The sequence below is a fragment of the Penicillium lagena genome (genome assembly GCF_028827675.1).
Source record: "Penicillium lagena strain IBT 129212 chromosome Unknown utg000002l_segment0_segment0, whole genome shotgun sequence".
NCBI lineage: Eukaryota > Fungi > Ascomycota > Eurotiomycetes > Eurotiales > Aspergillaceae > Penicillium > Penicillium lagena.
This window is the reverse complement of record NW_026623223.1, coordinates 774,347-794,043: the sequence shown is the minus strand read 5'-3', so window position 1 is coordinate 794,043 and position 19,697 is coordinate 774,347. Positions and strand designations below refer to the sequence as shown.

The 19,697-nt window shown below is 54.6% G+C and overlaps 6 protein-coding genes across 6 annotated transcripts; 3 read left to right on the top strand and 3 right to left on the bottom strand.

Moving 5' to 3' along the window:
- Positions 1–670: 670 nt before the first annotated feature.
- N7510_003068 (Rab GTPase family protein) lies at positions 671–1,423 on the bottom strand (the record flags this gene model as incomplete). The annotated part of the gene is made up of 3 exons (XM_056974995.1): positions 671–993; positions 1,061–1,328; positions 1,394–1,423. The coding sequence occupies 3 exons, from the start codon at positions 1,421–1,423 to the stop codon at positions 671–673; spliced, it is 621 nt and encodes a 206-aa protein (XP_056834951.1).
- Positions 1,424–2,192: 769 nt separating this feature from the next.
- Positions 2,193–4,478, bottom strand: N7510_003067 (uncharacterized protein; the record flags this gene model as incomplete). The annotated part of the gene is made up of 1 exon (XM_056974994.1): positions 2,193–4,478. One exon carries the CDS (start codon positions 4,476–4,478, stop codon positions 2,193–2,195), a length of 2,286 nt encoding a protein of 761 aa, XP_056834950.1.
- Positions 4,479–4,933: 455 nt separating this feature from the next.
- Positions 4,934–7,783, bottom strand: N7510_003066 (mitochondrial elongation factor MEF2; the record flags this gene model as incomplete). Its single annotated transcript, XM_056974993.1, has 1 exon — positions 4,934–7,783. The coding sequence occupies one exon, from the start codon at positions 7,781–7,783 to the stop codon at positions 4,934–4,936; it is 2,850 nt and encodes a 949-aa protein (XP_056834949.1).
- A 272-nt stretch (positions 7,784–8,055) lies between these two features.
- Positions 8,056–9,890, top strand: N7510_003065 (retromer subunit VPS17; the record flags this gene model as incomplete). The annotated part of the gene is made up of 3 exons (XM_056974992.1): positions 8,056–8,451; positions 8,507–8,960; positions 9,010–9,890. 3 exons carry the CDS (start codon positions 8,056–8,058, stop codon positions 9,888–9,890), a joined length of 1,731 nt encoding a protein of 576 aa, XP_056834948.1.
- A 295-nt stretch (positions 9,891–10,185) lies between these two features.
- Positions 10,186–11,312, top strand: N7510_003064 (putative nucleoside-diphosphate-sugar epimerase; the record flags this gene model as incomplete). The annotated part of the gene is made up of 3 exons (XM_056974991.1): positions 10,186–10,208; positions 10,256–10,461; positions 10,513–11,312. The coding sequence occupies 3 exons, from the start codon at positions 10,186–10,188 to the stop codon at positions 11,310–11,312; spliced, it is 1,029 nt and encodes a 342-aa protein (XP_056834947.1).
- Positions 11,313–12,341: 1,029 nt separating this feature from the next.
- N7510_003063 (putative THO complex component (Rlr1)) lies at positions 12,342–19,402 on the top strand (the record flags this gene model as incomplete). The annotated part of the gene is made up of 2 exons (XM_056974990.1): positions 12,342–17,155; positions 17,224–19,402. The coding sequence occupies 2 exons, from the start codon at positions 12,342–12,344 to the stop codon at positions 19,400–19,402; spliced, it is 6,993 nt and encodes a 2,330-aa protein (XP_056834946.1).
- Between the last annotated feature and the right edge of the window lie 295 nt (positions 19,403–19,697).

Below are 19,697 nucleotides of genomic sequence, written 5' to 3'. Positions count from 1 at the left end.
ACAATGCCAACAATTCCAGTAGGGATGGAGCCTGAAACATGGGAACAGAGCTCGGACTACGCACCAACCTCCGGCCACTTAGGCAGCCCGTATGTAGCGCGACCTGTCCTCAGTCCCTCTCCTCTAGTGGACTTGAAGATGGATTCAGAGCCTAGAAACAAACACGCCTGAAGATGAGCCAATGAACTTCTAATTGTATTATAGTAGACTTTTCGTCGACGTGAGCAAAGGAACTCCATATAAAATGTAGAGTGATTCACTGTTGTTGCGCCATTGCACGGACATTATAGGTGTGATCCTCGGGCCTTATCCCTCCCTACTTTATGATGTATCCGACGTAAATTGCTCCTATTCATCGATGTGTATTTTCCCTTTGAAAAAAATTTTGATGTATAGAGTGGCATTCCGGGGATAGTATTTACAAGTTTTGCATTGTAAAAAGACTACAAGCGATGACGGACGTATTTCTGAAATGCCTAACGTAAACATTTTATGCCTCTCGTGTTCTGGAGAGATAGATAGATATGTATGATAACGGAGGAAACAGATGCTAGGCCTCTATGTAAATTGGAAATTTAAAATATTAGCAGATAAAATCGCGGTCAAAAAGGATATATTCTGTCCAGGAAAGTATCAAGGGCGGCCAAAAGTGATATGTACCGTCCATCTTCTAACAGCATTTTCCTCCACTACCACCGTCTAAACTCGAGACCTGCTGGTCTATACTGATATTGGAGGCACCGTTCTGTTCGCTCCTCGAAGATTCCATGGTCTTCTTGATGTCAGATGCAAGACTGTAGAATGCCTTCTCGATGTTGATGTTGTTCTTCGCGGAAACTTCCAAGAAAGATATACCAAGCTCATCAGCAAGCTGCTGACCCTGTTCGGTCGAGATGGCCCGCTTTTCTCCCCAATCGCACTTGTTTCCAATCAGGATTTTGTGCGCACTCTCGCTAGCATGTTGCTCGACGTTAGATAACCAAGTTCGAATGTCTAGCGGCGAAGATTAGATCACGTCATAAAGGGTTATATAGACGAAATGGAAGGCGGAGCCATTTACTATAGAATGAACGTTCATCGGTCACATCATAGACTAGTAGGATCCCCATAGCGTGACGATAGTAAGCTGTTGTTATAGTGCGGAAGCGTTCCTGGCCCGCCGTATCAAAGATTTGTAGGGCTACACGTTTCCCATCTAGTTCAATATTGCGAATCTTGAAGTCGATTCCGATGGTAGTGATAAAGGAGGGAGTGAAGGAGTCTTCAATAAAGCGCAACAGACAGCACGACTTGCCGACGCCGGAGTCCCCAGTCAATACTAATTTGAACTACAACGCATATCTTAGTATCTCAATAAACGAAATATAGAAATATAGAAGTTAAATGGACTCACCGCGAAGAAATCATTCCATGTGCTTGCCATAGTGAGGTTATTTAGATTTAGGGAAGGTCAATGGCGAGGTTACGTGGGGTAGGCAGCGGTTGTCGATATTCTGAAGTAGGATTCCGGACTTATTTCAAACGAACAAGGTGGTAAACAGATTGAGATCGGGGCTTTTTTAGAGTTGTCTTCCTGGGTTGCCGTTGTAGCCTATATCCAAAATCGTGAATTGTTCGGCCTGGTCAGGCAGGTTGGATGGTTCTGCTTCCGGGGACTGTATCAGGAGCCTTGGACCTAGAGTGTGAATCGCTTGCAACACAAAAGTATCCGATGCACAGACTTATCATCCTCATGCTCAGAATAGCTAGATTTAGGCAGCAATTTATTGGTACAGTGGGACCGAGTTTTTCGACCACCTAGGGTATCTTTCTTTACCCCCTCCTTATTGAAGACGTACCACCAACTAAATGCAACTTATAGGCGGTGGGGCTATGCTTATACGTGGCGCCCGCGCACCGTTTCAGACAAACCGGAACTAGGCGGGGCGAAGCGCTTGGGTCGTGGACCCCAAGGGGCGGAAACAGCACCATGTCAACTGATTATCGGACAATTGCGGTCAGCCTTGGATGCAGCGTTTTGTCGGTGGCTTTGGGCAGAGAACATTCATAATCTGCTTGGTAAAGTGTCACGTTAAACATACAATTTATTCATACCACAAGGCGACTTTGTCTCGACTCGATGAAACCCAGAATTTAAGACATGCAATCAACTATTCTTACAAGTATCTAATCATGAATATCTCTTCAGCGGACTATGCATTAGCCCTCCGCTGCATTTGATGCCTTTGGATACGCTCTGCCATGCTCATAAACTGATTATCTCCTTCAAAACACTGATATTTCCTCAATCCTTGCAGCGGTTTCCCTCCTCCAAGACCAATCCTTCCAACAGGGCTGCTCTCGGTCCCTGAAGCATGGCCAATTTCGCGAACAACACCGGGGATCTCGTCAAGCTCTCTAATAGCGTTCTTATCGTACGCAACGAGCATCGGGAAGACTTCTTCGCCCATCGACGCGCCGAGCCGCAGCATGGCGAACGAATCCAGTCGTCGTGTCCAACGCGGATACAGGCTCGCGTAGAGTGCTAACGCCACTAGCGGGAGGAGGTACAGGCCCATGAGAACTGAGACCGCGACGATGCCTCCGAGGCTGATGTCCGGGATCTTCATCTCGGTCCCAAGATCCTGGTGAATAGCCCATGAGGCTTGCATAGATTCAACGAGATTTTTGTTGGAGAGGAAGGCAGCGGACGTGAAGGCGTTAGGTATATTTCCAGGGTTCAAGTATATAGTAGCGATCCAGTCTTCAACAATGCCATGGGCATTGTTTTCACTGGGATCTGAGAAGTCGATGTTGATACAAAACTCGTTGTCATCTGAAGAATTGCTGAAAAGGTTCATGGCAGGTGCGAGTGCGATGCAACCGTAATAGCTATGTTCGCCGGTTGCGCTGCTTGGGATGTTACCCCCGATGACGCTGAAATAGGCAGAAAAGGTCTCGATGAAAGATCCCGGGCCGAACATGGCATGCGCTGTCGTCAGCAGCGGGCCTTTGTTTATCGTCGAGAGCCCGTTGGTTGGAGGGTTTGTAGCGTTGCCGGTTGTGGTGCTGGCGCGGCGGACACGCTTTTTTGCATAAATCCCAATGTGCTGTGCATAACAATCCGCGCCGCAGAGACTAGTCGTGGGGTCACTCTCGAGCAACGGGCCCGGCATTTCGTCGTTCATGTAATTGGGCAACTCAAAAAACCCTGCTGTCGTAGTGACATTGATTTGAAACAGTGCGCCTCCGGCGGGTGTGTCTTGGCGTTCGTATATGTCGGAAACAGATATATTGAGATACAAGGTTTCGGTGAACTCTTGACGGTCTCGGGTTGACTTCCAGGGCGACTGGGTGACATCTGCCGGCATACAGGCGGTGATTGCCCAGCTTTCATCTCCATTAATAACGGATGAGTAGTTGGCAAAGAATGCGTTGTCGATAAGGTCGCAATCGGCCGGCCACTGGGCCGCTTTGATACTGCTATATGTGGTGCTGGAGTTGACCCGGGGAGCAAACTGACGTAGAACTCCCGTATTGAAACCTGTGGGCACCTCGCAATAGAAAGGGTCGGCCATACCTGCAAAGCTGCTTAAAGTGTTGAATTGTTGTCCACCTTTTCTCTGCCACAACTGGGGGAAAAATGCACCAGGATCTGCCGTTTCGAGAGCACCACGAACCATAACCACATCCATGCCGTAGAACGGCGAGTTAATTCCTTCGTAGTCTGATGCGCCAATGTCGCCCCCTATAAACGGCTGGCTGGCGGAGTTAGGGACGTAAATGGGCTTGCTTGTCAGAAATATTGACTGGATTGGGTAGAGAATTGCGCCGATGAAGTGGAGGAAGACGCCCAAAATTAGCAGGGTGCTACCACATCGCTTCCAGCCAACCTGGAATACATCCTTCACCAGAGAGAGATCCATCCACCGATTATCGGCCAGGGCCATAACATGTCGCATGCTCATGCTCATCCCGTCCTTTTGGTTCTGCACAAAAACAACCGCGGCACTAGCACACACGGCTGCAGTCAACGGAAGCGTAAGCACACTGACAACGCTCTGTATAATCTGCGCAGAGCGATAGAACCGCGCATCCACCGCGTAACTCATCGGCTCCCGGTAGTACATATCATAATAGTCAGTGTCAACCATGTATGCTTGCCATGAGTGTTTGTCGATCGGACGAAACGAGAGGCGAACAAATATCACCCAGGAGTATAGCGCCAGCGCCGCGTAGGTGACGGTGAGAACCAGCGCAAGGACCGAGCGACGAAGATACGTGCTGTCTCCACCTCTTATGCCCGCAAGTTGATTCGGGGGAGAGCGCGAGTACGGCGGAAGTTCCTCATGCTCTTCGTGATGTACAGCAGCAAAATCGGCTGAACCGGAATGTCCTAACGTTTCGTCTTCAGAGCTGACATCGGATTCAAGTTCTGAACTCATCGCACTCCGAGGAGTAAGCGGCGACAGAGAGACGGCACCGCTGTGGTCTTCCATCAGTCACGGGGTACTGATGGTATCTACACTTCAAATGATGCTGGCGGGGAGAGTAAACCCACAACCCACACGGGCGATGGGCTCCCATATTTAAGCCCATGAGCCGGCAAGCCAGGCTGGAGCTCTGGGCATTAAAGACCGGGTTCGTTAGCGCCCACAACCCCCTGAAATATTACAGAGCGGAAGCGAGCAGGCTTGCACAATGCCTGCGTCTTTGAGCGAATCATCATGAACTTCAATTGAGGCTGAATGAAGCTGACTAGCCGAAGGGAATTGTTGCCCCTGGAACCTGGCCAGTCAACGCACCCCACGAAGATCGCTTCGGGCTGTGCAAGTCCATCGTGCTTAGACCGACGGGGGTTGCGATTTGGGTGATGAGAATAATATACAATGTCAGATTATGTGCAGGATATGCCCGGATGATGTCGTTTTATGTGTGCCCGATTTACCCTAAATCAAAAGCCACCCCTCAGCTCCGCAAGCACAGCCTTCTGCCTCGGAGCGGTCATATTCTCGAATCGATCCACACTCATGACGAATGTACCACGGCCAGCAGTCAGACTGCGCAGGTGCTTCAGGTACCCAACCATTTCTTTCAGAGGCACTTTGGCGATAATGGTACGCGGACGGGAAGTTGCTACAGGTATATCGCCGCCGACAGACGGCGACTCGAATGGATCCGGGGGCGCGTAGACGCGACGAGGGTCAATCACAGGCAGCTGATCTTCAGACGCGGCAGTGTCGGAGGTTAGGGAGGCATCTGTTGCGGGAAGAGGTACTTCCTCGTCCAATGAGACAATGTGGCCACCACGGGAGGATGAGATGTCATGGACAACAGAGCCAAGGCTGGCCTCGTCGACGCTGATGATGACGTTCATGACGGGTTCCATCATTGCTGTTCCGGCTCCAGAGACAAGATCCTGGAGCGCCGCGGCGGTGGCCAGTCGTGCGGCGGCGGAGAGCGCAGAGGCGGTGGTTTCATTGCCAAATAGATGCGCGCTGGGGTCGAGAGTGAGAGTGACTCGCACGCTGTGCATTGGGTATGTAAATTGCGGGCCGCGAGCCAGCGCAGCAAGAGCGCCATTCTGTAACGATGCTCGCACCGTCGCCGGATCCAACCCTGGAGGCAGAAATGAGCTTTTCTCGTCGTCGCTCTTGGATGCGCGATCGATTTGTAGGCCAGGTGCAAGGATGACGATCTGGTTGCCATCGTGTGAGCCGATGTGGAGAACGGCCTCGTCTGAAACAGACTGTTCGGAATCCGCATCCTTATTGTCAAATGGCTCTACCGTAGCAGTACACCCAGCTTTGCCTCGCCGGCCGGCAATTTCCTTGTCGAAGATCTTTGTGACAGGGCCAGCCGTTCCGAGCGCAGCTTCTCGGTAGCCGATCTCGATATGACCGATCGACGCCTTAGCTTTGAGGTCGTTAATGAGCCTGTCACGCGCGATCTCAAGATGCAACTCTCCCATGCCACTCAGAAGTGTCTGACCCGACTCTTCGTCCACATTGACATGTAGGCTGGGGTCTTCACGTAGCAGCAGAGAGAGACACTCATGGATCCGCTTTTCCTCGCTCAGACTGTCTGGCTCAACACTGGTGAAAAAGACAGGTGGTGGCACATCAATTGGTCGTAATTGGAGAGTGGTCAGAGGCTCCGGTGGGCTGGCCTTGTTCCCTGCGTAGGATACGAGAGTATCGCCAGTCCGAGCATGTTTCAGCCCAACCACGACTCCGATATGGCCTGCAGGGATGGAGTCAACCTCCACGGCGTCATTGGCGTACATCTTCAGCAGTCGTGGTGCGCGCTCAGAAATATGAAGGTTGGTATTGAAAAGGAGGCTGTTGCGGTCCAGGGACCCAGAGTAGACCCGCACGTAAACCAACACACCACGTTTGGCGTCATTAACGACCTTGAAGGCGAGTGCACAGCTCTGAAGCTTGCCAATCGCCTCTTTGGGATCGGTTTGTTGCACGGATTTTCTCCTCGCTTTGCCTTTTGCAGGGCCAACAGCATTTTCGTTCTGCTCAACGATTAACTCTCCCGAGAGCAGTCGCCGCAGACTCCCTTTCACCCCGCCTATGCTCACCTCCGGGTCTGGTGTCTCAAGTGGGCTGGGCAGGAGGTTGACGATGGCATCCAACAAGGGCTGCACGCCCATATTTCGGAAACTTGCACCAGCAAAAAGTGGGACAATTCTGCTCGTTGGATCCAGTGCGCACCGCCGCAGGCTGTCGATGATATCATTTGGTGGGACAGCAAGATGGTCTTCCTCACACTCGAAGAATTTTTCGACGATATGGTCGTCATATTCGCTCAGTAATTCCACCAGCGCAATTCGTGCCCGTCGAAGTTCCTGGGCCAGTGGCTGCTCTTCTGCATCCAATTGCTGCAGATCGACCATTTTCACTGTCCGTCCATCTTCTCCTTCCTTCCAGCGGAGACCCTGGAGATGAATTGCGTCCGCCACGCCAACAAAGGGCCCATTGCCTTTGTCAAACCAAGGTATTTGACACACTGCTGGGTACGCACTGAGACGCGAGCTCACTTCTCGCACCGTCCGGCCAAAAGCAGCGCCGTCGCGGTCCAGCTTGTTGACGTAGATCAATCGGGGAATCCGATATGTACTCGCCTGGTGCCAGACCTGCTCGGTTTGTGCCTCGACCCCGGCCACGCCGTCCAGAATGCAGACCGCGCCGTCCAGAATTCGTAGAGACCGCAGCACCTCGAACGTAAAGTCTGCATGGCCGGGGGTATCGATGAGATTGATAGTGTGGGGGCTTGCGGAGCGCGGAAGCGACTGATCTGTGATGCTTGCATTGACCTCGCCTGGAGGCCAGTGAAAGGTAATGGCCGCCGACTGAATCGTGATTCCGCGAGCTCGTTCGGCAGGAAGGAAGTCGGTAACGGTCGAGCCCTCGTCCACATCGCCAATGCGCCGGGTGAAGCCGCTGTAAAACAGCATGCGCTCTGTGGTAGTGGTCTTGCCCGCGTCGATGTGGGCGATGATGCCGATGTTTCGCGTCCGTTCCAGAGCGGCGTCGTCGTTCGATAGTGTCGCGGCCGTGGAGAAGCATTGTCGCGGTGGCTGGCATCGTGGGAAGGTATAGTGATTGAGCCTTGAAGATAATCGGAAGACCATCGAGCGCAATCCCGTGGGGGAGCGCAACAATGGAGCGACGACCATCAGCAATCGTTGGGTGTACAGTGCATACACACGATGTATGAACAGTTCAGAATTATTGCGGCCGGAGCTCCCAAGTCCCTCACTCACTGCCCAATGCCCGGCAGGCTTGGCATCCATTCCTCTTCTCTACCACTCTCTTCCTCTTTCTCTCATCTCTCTCTCTTTCAGGATCAACGCCCAAATCTTCGATTGACCTCAACTGGAATTGCAATACATTGTCCCTCCTCAGTGTCATGCCCTTCTAGCCCTCTCTCGTCCATCCCAAAGGTACGTTCGTTCGGCCGTTGCGGTGGGGTCAGCCCGAGTATTAACCCGGACGCCAGGCAGCTCCCCCTTCTTCTTCTTCCTCCTCCCTCCAGCCCCAGAGACAACCGACCCTTGCATCCAAGATGGACTACTCTGCCATTTCCAACGACCCCGAGCATTCCACCGGTTCCTCGCCCTGGGGCTCTCCGCGTGCCGACCGCACCACATTCGCCGGCAATGACATTCCGTCATCACCGTTACCCGGCCAGGAGCAATCGGCGGACGAAGCGGAGCAATCCCCAAACCTCTCAGCCCAGCTGCAGCGAGCCCAGCTGGCAGACTCAGAAGAGCAGGCTCAATTTGCGACAAAGCAACCCCAGGATGCGCCGCAGCAGCAGCAATCATCACACCCCGCACGATATCATCCCGGACCAAGGTCGACCGCCCGGCCACCTGCGCCAGCCTACAAGATTCAAGGCAAGATTACCAGTCTGGAGCGAACGGGGAAGAAGGACCCCATCCTTCGGTTCGATATCCATGTAAGTTAGAGAGCTATTGCGCGCGCAGACCCGTGGCTGATTCTCCGCGATTCAGACCAATATTCCCAAGTTCCGCACCACCCAGTACCGCGACGTCCGTCGCACCCATTCCGAATTCGTCAAGCTCGCAGACCACCTGATTTCTGCCAACCCGGAAGCGCTGGTTCCCGCCGTGCCACCCCCGGTGACTCCCGCAGGTGCAGGCACCGATGAGGATGAGATCCGGGTGAAGTCGTCGATGCAGCGGTGGCTCAATTATGTGCTGAGCAATGATGTCCTCACCCAGGATGACGAAATGGTCCTATTCGTAGAGAGCGATTTTGGGTATAGTCCTGTGGTGCGCATGAAGCAGCCGGCAACCGGAGTGCGTCGCAAGATGTTGAAGCAATTTGCGCCGCCCCCAGATGACACCCCCGAGCTGCAGGCCGCCCGTCCGACGGTCAAGATGTTCTACTTGGGGACAATGGACGCAAACCACAAGGTTGACCGTGTGGTCAAGGCTCGCCGAGGTATGTGGTGCATTGCCTTCCGCTGTGATCCGATGCTGATTTTCTGTAGGATTGGGTCTCGCTGAATCTGACTTCGGTGTCAAGCTCGGTCAGATGCACGTTCAGGAGACGCATCCTGGCCTGGCCGCGGCCTATCGCAAGCTCGGAAAGATCATTCAGACCGTGGGAGACTACCATGCCGTCCAGGCCACGGCGGAGGCCACTACTATGGGCGATCCTCTGGGCTATCATTCGTCGGATGCTTTCATCGTCAAGGAAACTTTGACTAACCGACACATCCTGTTGCGTGATCTCCTTCAAGCGCAACAGAGCGCCCGCAGCAAGCGCGCCGCGGCTGACCGATTGAAGGTCAGCTCGTCTGTCCGTTCAGACAAGGTGGACGAGGCGATCAATGCTCTTGAGGAGGCACAAAGCCACGAGGAGTACCTCACCAAGCGCACGCAGCGCGTCACAACGAATCTCTTGCAGGAGAAACGTCGCTGGTTTGACCGGACGACCAACGACCTCCTGTTCAGCCTGCGTGAATACACCCTTCGGCAGATCGAGGCCGAACGGCGCACCTTGGCTACTCTGGAGAGCGTCCGGCCCGATATCCGCGCCATTGATGCCTCCGGTGGCCTGAGCCGATTGGGCCGTGAATCCCACCCGTCGGCGCGACGGCCGAACCTTGCATCGAGCCAAGGCCCTAAGGGCGACGCGTGGAGTGGCGTGCCCCGTCGAAATGACAGTCTCAGCCGCAGCATCAGCGGCAGCGTGAGCGGGAGCTTCACGGCACCTCCAGCGGGCGAAGAAGAAGATCAGGCGAACGGCCAGGGCGCTGACAAGGGTCGTGTGCGGTCGACTAGCCAGGTCGGGTCGATTGCGGAGGAGGACGATGACCGGTTGGATGCGCGCAATGCGGCCAGTCGGCTCGCTACCAGCACGTTCTAGTTCGGTATCCAGCATGCAAACGCTGATGTATATTCATTCAAAGCCGGGCATGAGATATTTTTGAGATTCCCCTGTGTATTGCGTATTCTTCTGCGTGGTCTATTCTTGAGCTATCAATCCATCCTCTGATCCTATTCTTCTATGATTGTGTCCTATCCTGGTAGTACTGTGACATGTAAATGTTCCCCCACTGACATCATGTGGGTCGTCGTCGATCACTCGATTGGATTTCAAAGCAATGCATTCCTTCTTCATTCTCTTTCACTTTCTCTTTCTCTCCTTCAATTCTCCTACTATGGCTTCCCCCAAGGTCTTCCTGTAAGTATTCCCTATTGACCAAATGTACAATCATCTGATCGTCCCAGCACTGGCGCCACGGGCTACATCGGTGGGGACGGCCTCTACGCCGTCGCCAAAGCCCACCCCGACTGGCAACTATCGGCCCTGATCCGCAGCAAGGATAAGGCGGCCCAGGTCACGGCCCAGTACCCCAAGATCCGCGTGCTGCATGGTGACCTGGACTCGACTGATCTCATTGAGGAAGAGGTCAAGAATGCCGATATCGTCTTCCGTAAGTATATCTTCCATAAAATCACCCACCACTTACCCACACCTTCCGCAGACTTCGCCGACTGCGACCACGTCGCCTCGGCCACCGCGATTGCCAAAGGAGCTCAGCACCACACCCCCGAGCGCCCGGTTTGGATCATTCACACCTCGGGCACTGGCATCCTAACAGTCGAAGACCAGCGCGCTGGCTCGTATGGCATCGAGCGGCCCAAGGAGTACAATGATTGGGAGGGTGTAAGTGAGCTGGTCAATCTACCCTCGGATGCCTTCCACCGCAACGTCGACGAGATCATCCTCGCCGCCAACAAGCAGGACCCCGCCGCCGTGAAGACGGCCATCGTCTGCCCGCCCACCATATACGGACCAGGCCGCGGACCAGTCAACCAAAAGAGCTTTCAGGCGTACCACCTCGGCGCTGCAGTGCTGAGGCGCAAGAAGGGCTTCCTCGTTGGCCCGGGCCAGAACGTTTGGCACCAGGTCCACGTTCAGGACCTGAGCAACGTCTACCTTGCCCTGGGTGAAGCAGCCGCTGTCGGCGGTGGGAAGGCCACTTGGAACGACGAGGGCTACTATCTTGCTGAGAATGGGTCTTTCGTTTGGGGCGATATCCAGCGCGCTGTTGCACAGGCGGCTTTTGAGAAGAAGCTGATTCCTTCGCCGGAGGTGGAGCAGTTGAATGATGCCCAGGTGACGGAGATTCTTCCGGTAGGTGTTTATGCTTGGGGCACCAACTCTCGTGGTCATGCTATTCGGGCGAGGAAGCTGTTTGGTTGGGAACCTAAGCAGCCGAAGCTGATTGATCTCATCCCGAGCATTGTTGAGCTCGAGGCGAAGGATTTGGGCTTGCTGTGAATCAGCCTGGCATCTTTCGTATATCTGATGGATATTGGTACAAATGCCTTACAAATAGCCGTGAGGGTTTGATGAAATGTCATTTTCAAGGTTGATATAGGGTAAAGCGAGTGACACTAAACCTGCCGGGCGATCGGCTCTGAGATCATGGGGTGAACCGCTCCCTGAGCAACTGAGCGCTCAGCCTGTCTTATCTCCTCTACCGTAATGGCAACTCAAAGTGTGAAAATACAAGCGCACAATAGGTCCCAACTATAATTATCAAGCACTGCCGAATCACAATTTAGATTGAAGGCAGGTTGACACAGCTTCTGTTGCTCTTCGTCCAACGCAAGGCCACGAAACTTGAGACAACAACCGCACGTCCTAGTACAATGGCCATGGCCGTTGGACCGTAGAGCACTCCGCGGTTTCTCACAGCATCGACAATCCCGGCCACAACAACCGCCCCGTTTCGCACAATCCTTGCATAGCCGGTGTAAACCAAACAGATCTCTATTCAAGTTGCGCGATTATATGTCTCGGATAGTAAATTAGAGATATACTCAGAACCTGGAGACTGTGTATAGCAAAGTAGAGCAACGTAACGTAGATCTCTAATGAATGTTATTAGATGCGCTTTGAATTACTCCCAGAGTGTGATTGAAGCAAATAATCAGTTGATCAATTGTAATAATTGATCAATACAGTTCATTCTAATTTGCCTCTTTGAATGCCGCGCCCTCGACACCTCAGGCAGCACTCGACGACTCGCCCTACCGTCTGGGTCTTTCATCCTTCCACCCTCCGCCCGTTCCTCTCGCCCATCACCACCTCCCCCTTCCCCTTCTTCTCCATGCAGTCCTCTCGCTGGTATACCTTCATCCGACCCCCACTTCTCGGCTTGCCGCCCTCTCCTGTTCTGTCCACAATCGCTAACCATCCTGCCTCCGTATTTACAGAATCAACAACCCCATGAGCTGCACCCTCCCGGCATCGCAACCCACCGTCTCCGCCTCGCGCGTTTAACCCGGCTGCTCTCTGTCCGCCATGGCGCCCGGGCACGGTGGCAAGAGAAAGCGCGGCGAGCGCTCATGGTCCAATGATTCCACAGGCAACGACAGCCCGAGACCCTCGCCCCATCGGCCTGGCTCGCTCAACATGGCCCACCACCTTGCCAACCCCAGCGGTGCACGATCCAGCCCGTCGAGAGACGGTTCCGAACCTCGCGACAACTCCCATCGACGTTCGTCCCGCGGAGGTGGCCGACCAGGCTCGCGTCGTGGCTCTCATGATAGTCAGAGTTTTTCTAGCTCGCAGCATATCGAGCCCGGTGCCATGTCTCACCCCTCTGTGACTGCGACGAAAGAAACTACTCAGACATCGCGAGCGAATGGCGATTCGGCAGCTCCGCAGCCGACTCCGTCTCCTGCACCCGTCACTCCTGCCACGCGCCGACCCTCCTCTCCGCCTCCTCCCTACGCTTACGAATTTGTGACGGATAATGTTGTAGAGGAATGGACATTGACAGGAAAACAGAAGGTCGTGGATGAGGGCACCGCGGCCCGCGTACAGCAGGACCTGGCGCGGCTGGCATCGGTTTACCAGGAGCTTCTCCGGTCAGCGATATACGGCCGTCTATCTCCACTGGAGGCGGGAACAGCCGTGAAAGAAATTATAGGTGAGGAGGAGACATCTCCTGATATTGACATGGAAGGAATTAAGACGGGTCTGGATCCGCGCTCGTTATTCCTCGATATCCTTTCCATCATGACAGATGCCGACACATCGAATCTGGCCCTCAAGCCTCTCGTGTTTGCGACCGGAATCTCTCCATCTCTGATGCGTCTTCAGCTGGATACGCCCTTGCTACAGTCGTTGGGATTGGTCCGGGAAACTTTCGCGCGCATGGGAATTCGCAAGCAAACCAATTTGCTTTACCGGCAGTCCAATTACAACTTGTTGCGCGAGGAATCTGAAGGATACTCCAAGCTCCTGACGGAGCTCTTCACCACAAGCAACAACGAGCCTCCATCAAGCGATGTGGTCGAAGATACATTCGAACGTGTCAAGGCTATGATCGGTGCATTTGATATGGATGTTGGACGTGTTCTCGACGTGACTTTGGATGTTTTCGCTGCGGTCCTTGTCAAACAATATCGTTTTTTTGTCAAGCTGCTCCGGGCCAGCTCCTGGTGGCCGACGGTAGAGACAAGCCCTACTGCCGAAAGTCGTCGTGGCACAGGTCTGCCGAACTGGGCTCTCCCCGGGTCTGGTGGCTGGGTAACTACAGAGGAAGACCGAGCAGCAATCGTGCGATCCAATGAACAACGAGACCGAGAATTCTGGGACCGAGTGCGTGAGGTCGGGATTCGGGCCTTCTTCGAAATCGGCCGCAAACCACTTTCAGAAGATGAGTTGAAGAAGGCGCTCCCTGAAACCACCGGCTTGCCTGAAGGAGAAGACGCGACGAAAGCATGGATTGAGGAGACGGGGACGCTGCCACCCAAGGGCAACCGAGTCGCGGCGCAGCTTCTCGGATTCAAGCTTCGATTCTACTCCTCATCTGCTCGTTCCAAATCTGACGTTCTTCCGGACAACCTCATCTATCTGGCAGCCTTGCTCATCAAGGTGGGCTTCATTTCTCTTCGTGATCTCTACGCCCATCTCTGGAGGCCGGATGATTCGATGGACACCTTGAAAACCGAGAAAATGGAGGAGAAGGCAGAGAGAGAACGAGCGGCTCGGCCAGGAGGTGGTATAAACGCCTTGATGACGGCTGGTGCCCTGTCGGACGACACTCTCCCCACGCCTCGTATGCGCGAATCAGAATCACGGGCAACTCCATCGAAAGATCAGGAATCCGATAAAGCGGCTGCGACCAAAGCAGAAGATGAGCTTCCAGACCCCAAGGATCAGAAAGTGTTGCTGCTCAAAAGCCTTCTAGTCATCGGTGCTATCCCCGAATCCTTGTTCGTCATGAGCAAGTTTCCCTGGCTATTGGACCTTTACCCTGAATTGCCTGATTTCATTCATCGCATCCTCCATCACTCCCTCAGCAAAGTTTACACCCCGCTACGTCCCTTGTCATTTTCAGACGACTTCTCCCAACAGCAGCAGATCCTGAATCCGGACCAAAGCGGCGTGGTAAAAGGACAACTTCGCCTTACGTCTCCACCGGCAAGAAGGACTCTGCGCTGGGCCCAACTGGACAAAGAAGACACAAACGATGCCACTGATTACCGCTTCTACTGGGATGATTGGGCGGACAATATCCCCATCTGCCAGTCCGTCGATGATGTCTTCGCTCTTTGCTCCTCTTTCCTGAATCTGTCCGGCCACAAAATCGGAGAAGACGCAAGCCTGCTGACGAAACTTGCGCGAATTGGCAAAGACAGCTTGGCCAAGGATGGATCAGATAAGAACAGGACCCGGTGGCGAGATCTCTTGAAGCGTCTCCTATTGCCCGCTGTCAGCTTAACCAAGGCAAACCCTGGTGTGGTCAACGAGGTGTTTGACCTTCTCAGCTTCTACCCTCGCGAGGTTCGGTACAATATGTACGCCGAGTGGTATCAGGGACAAACTTCGCGGCTCCCGGACATCAAATCGGCGTTTGACCTGGCCAGAGCGGAGACAAAGGACGTCCTCAAGCGACTCAGCAAGACCAACATCAAACCAATGGCCCGCGCACTGGCCAAGATCGCCTATGCCAACCCGGGAATCGTCATCAATGTCGCCATCAGCCAGATCGAGTCCTACGAGAACTTGATTGAGGTTGTTGTCGAGTGTGCTCGCTACTTCACCAACCTGGGTTACGATATCCTCACCTGGTCACTCATCAATTCACTCGGCCAAAAGGGACGGAGTCGTGTGCAGGAAGGTGGCTTGCTTGCTAGTCGATGGCTGAACGCCCTATCTACCTTTGCGGGTCGAACCTTTAAGCGGTACTCGGTTATGGATCCCGCGCCTGTTCTGCAGTACGTTGTGGAACAGCTGCGACAAAACAATTCCACCGACCTCATTATTTTGGAGCAAATGATCAGCTCTATGGCTGGTATTATCACCGACACCAACTTTAACGATGCCCAGATCCAGGCCATGGCTGGTGGAGAAGTTCTTCAATCACAGACCATTTTGCAACTGTTGGACAAGCGCCACGAGTCTAAGATCACTTCTCGGCGTCTGTTGAAGTCCCTGACCCATACTCGGCTTGCAGGCCAGGTATTGGTTGCAATCGCACAGGAGCGACTGACTTGTGTTTACAACGAGTCAACCTCGGAGCTCAAGTTGTTGGGTAACATCTTCGACGAGATCCACCGTATCCTCACCCAATACTTGGACCTTCTTCGCAGCAACCTGTCGGTTGAGGAATTCGATTCCTTCGTGCCGGATTTCTCTTCTCTCATTAAAGACTTCGGTATCCAACCCGAAATCGCCTTCTGGATTCGGCGGGTCAGTGTGTCCAAAAAGATAACCGACATCGAACGCCAAAAGCAGGAAACAGAAGCTTTCACTAAACAAGCTGATGCAGCCACCACGTCGAAGCCTGCCGATGAGAATAAAATGGACACTGCTGAGGATAGCGAGGCGCCTGCCAAGACAGAAGAAGCAAGTACGGAGAACGCCATGGATGTCGACAAGGAAGAAAAGGACATTATTGATGCCACTGAGGGCAATGATTCCAACCCCGCTCCTCTGGCTGCCAACCCTGTGATGCAAGAACTGATGGATAACGTCAAGTCGGTTCTGCCCTCGGAGACATGGGACGTAGTAGGCGTGCAATTCTACGCGACCTTCTGGCAACTTTCCCTCTACGATGTGCATGTTCCTCAAAAATCCTATGAAGACGAGATCGATCGACAGAAACGCCGAATCGTCGTGATCAACAACGACCGGTCTGACCTCAGCTTGGCCGGCACGCAACGGAAGGATAGAGAAAAGCGGCAGATCACCCAGTTGCAAGATCGGATCCTTGAGGAGAACAAGAGCCATTTGAAGGCATATGGACATACTCGAAACAGACTGCAGAAGGAGAAAGACCGTTGGTTCGCTGGCATGCGTCTTAAGCACGATGCTCTCAATGTCGCCTTACTGGAGCAGTGCCTCCTCCCCCGACTGCTCCTGTCGCCTCTTGATGCGTTCTTCTGCTTCAAGATGCTGAAGTTTCTGCATAGCTCGGGGACTCCCAACTTCCGAACCGTCGGCTTATTGGACCAGCTTTTCCGCGATCAGAGACTCACGGCTCTTATCTTTTTGTGCACCTCAAAAGAAGCAGACAACCTGGGCCGATTCCTGAACGAAATCTTGCGTGATCTTAGCCGATGGCACTCCGACAAAGCCATCTACGAAAAAGAAGCATTCGGAGCCAAGAGGGACCTCCCCGGATTTGCAAAGAACGTTGACCCCGAAGGCACGCCTGTCAAGTTCTTGGAGTTTGAAGACTTCCGCCGCCTCCTCTACAAGTGGCATCGTCTGCTCGCCAACGCGCTCAAGACCTGTCTTAACGGGGGCGAGTACATGCACATCCGCAACGCCATCAGCGTTCTCAAGGCCGTTGTGCAGCATTTCCCCGCTGTCAACTGGATCGGTCGTGACATGCTGACCGCCGTCAATACTCTGAGCAAGACTGATGAACGCGACGACGTCAAGATTCCCGCTGCTTCACTGATTGGTGATCTCAACCGGCGGGAAAAGAAGTGGATGCTTCCACAGGAGTTCAATCTTGTCCAGGCTCAGGCCGGTGCTGGCCAGGGCAGGGCAGGTTCTACCGTCGATAAGCCTGGGACTTCACGACCACAATCAGCCACGCCAACTCCGCTCAATGCTGCGGCAACTGAATTTAAGCCTCCTTCTGGAGCTCATGGGTAAGCTTTTCTCGCTAGACCACTCGGAATTATTAACAGACGCAATCCGCTAACTCTGCGACTTTCAGCTCCGAGGGTGCCGCACCAAAGGATAGGTTGGAGGTGGAGGATGGTGAGATCGAAGATGCGAAGATGGCCGATGTGCCAGCGAAGGAGACAGAGAAGGCTGCGTCTACATCTCAAATCGAGTCTACGGCGGACACCAGTCCTGCCGCCATGGATACGAGCGCCGATGATACTCCCAGCGAACGCCCGACAAGCGCTACGAATGAACCTCCTGTGCGACCACGTCCAGGCTCTCGGGCTGACTCCGGCCGTCAAGGCTCAGAACGCCCGGATTTCGAGCGTTCTGCATCCAATGCCAATTTCCGACAACAAAACCATCGTCCTGGCCGACCTCCACGGCACAGCGATGGCAGACTGCCTCCGCGTCCTGAGCTGATGGATGACCGCCGAGACAGACATCCCGATTTCGGACCTGGTCCTCGCGGTCGTCACGGCGGTGGGCCTGATCACGGCCGCCCTTTTGATGGCCCGATGGGCGACCCTCGAGGCCCTGTGCGCATCAATGACCGTGACCGCGATTTCCTAATGCGACCACCGCTCGATGACCCCATGCATGGACCTGGCTATCGCGATGGGCGACTGCCGCGCGATCCTGACTGGCCTGCTGGGCGTTCGGGGCGTGTGCGTCCCGATGGATTCCATGAACCCGACCTCCCTCCTCGCGGCGATCTGATGCCTGAACGCCATGATCGAATGGGTGATGGGCCCCGGCGTGGTCCTGGTCCTGGTCCTGGTCCGTCTTCGCAAAGGTCCAATTTGCCTAACCGACCAGACCGACTTCCGCCTCGCCACGAGGATTTCCCGAGAGGTCCTCGCAGTGACCGGCTTCCGCCTGAATCAAGAGCTGTGGCGTTGGGTCTAGAAGGTCCGCGCCAAGTCCCGGAGTCCCAGCCTGATATCCCATCTGGACCCCGAGGTCAAAATGCGCGTGGAAATGCGCGTGGGCGTAATGTCTCTGGCCAGCAGCCTCCACCCTCTACTCCAAGCAATGGCCCTGGGGCGCATTCTGAACGGCCTGGTAGACAACAAGATACCGGGAGACAGGTTGGGCGAGGCGGTCTTGAACAATCATCTGCTGCACCGCCCTCTCCGACTACTGGTACCTCAGGTATTCATCCCGATCGGTTAAAGCACATTGTCCAAGAACCACCATCGGCTGCTCCTATGGCACCTCCTTCTGGACCTCGTGGCGGGACCGCACCGTCAAACCAAGCCATACCGCGTGGACCGCAGGGATCTGGCGGTGATCGACGTGGTGACAAGCGGTTTCTGGGGATCAACCATATGCTTCAGCAGCAAACTGGCGGACCTGTTGATCGCACTCCCTCTGGCCCATCGCCCCGCGGACGTGGCTCAAGGCGCGATTCCGAAAGTATGAACATTCCTTCTCCGCAGTCCTCGAATCGTCCGCCCATGGGCGCGGGACCGCCTGGAGATGACGGGTCCTCGCGCAGTCGAGCAAGTGGTGGTAGCCGAGGCGGTGGTGACTTGATCGATGATGCTGGCTCCGAGACACGACGATCCGGACGAACCGGTGACCGTGAACGAGACCGCAAGCGCGAAGGCGGCGACAGCACAAACATCAACGGCGGCAGCAATCGGCGCGACGACAACCGCGAACGACATCGAGACCATGAGCGTGAACGCAGCCGTCGCAGCGACCCTGGTGGTGGTGGTGCTGGCCGTGAAGACATAGAGCGCGACCAAGACCGTCCTCCCACCGAGCCACGCGAGTCCCTCCGCCGAGTCCCGAGTTCGCGCGAGGAATTGCGCCGTCGAGATCGGCGCGAAAGGGACACTGGGCCCGCCGACGCTGGTGATTCGCCCGCGCCCAGCGCCAACAATCCGCACGAACAAGAAGGGCGTCTTCGTCCTCCCTCGTCAATGGGCGCGCCGCGTCCCCCGCCACCACCGCCTCCTCCAGGTGGCCCCCCTCCGCCTGACGAAAATGATCGTCGCCGAAACGCAGGAGGGGACCGGGGTGGCCGGTCCGACAACCGCGATCGTGAGCGCGAGCGCCGAGGCGAGCGCCGGGAGCGGGATCATCGCGATGGGGCTAGCGGGCCCGGACATCGCAAGCGTGGGCGCCCTGGCGCTGAAGAAGGTGGTGCTGGTGCTGGTGATGGTGGCCGGGGTATGAGGACTGGGAGTGAGAATAAACGTCCTCGGCGTGGAGCGTGATGATGGTTGATTTGTTCTCTACTTTACTTTTAGGTACATCCCCCCCGGGCACCTTGCCGCTTCTCGTGGACTTGTCTTGACTATTTCGTCGTGTATTATCTCGTGCATCGTGGCTGGTGTTTGGCGACAACTTCCTCAACTGTATTATCTTTATTATTTACCACCATGGAACACAATTTCAGTACTATTGGACTGTTATCTTCTGCTTCTCCGTAGTTTAGCATCACCGGCCCGATATTCCGCCTGCCCAATATCCGGCAAAACCTCGGGCTGTCCTCCGTGTTGCTTTTAACCG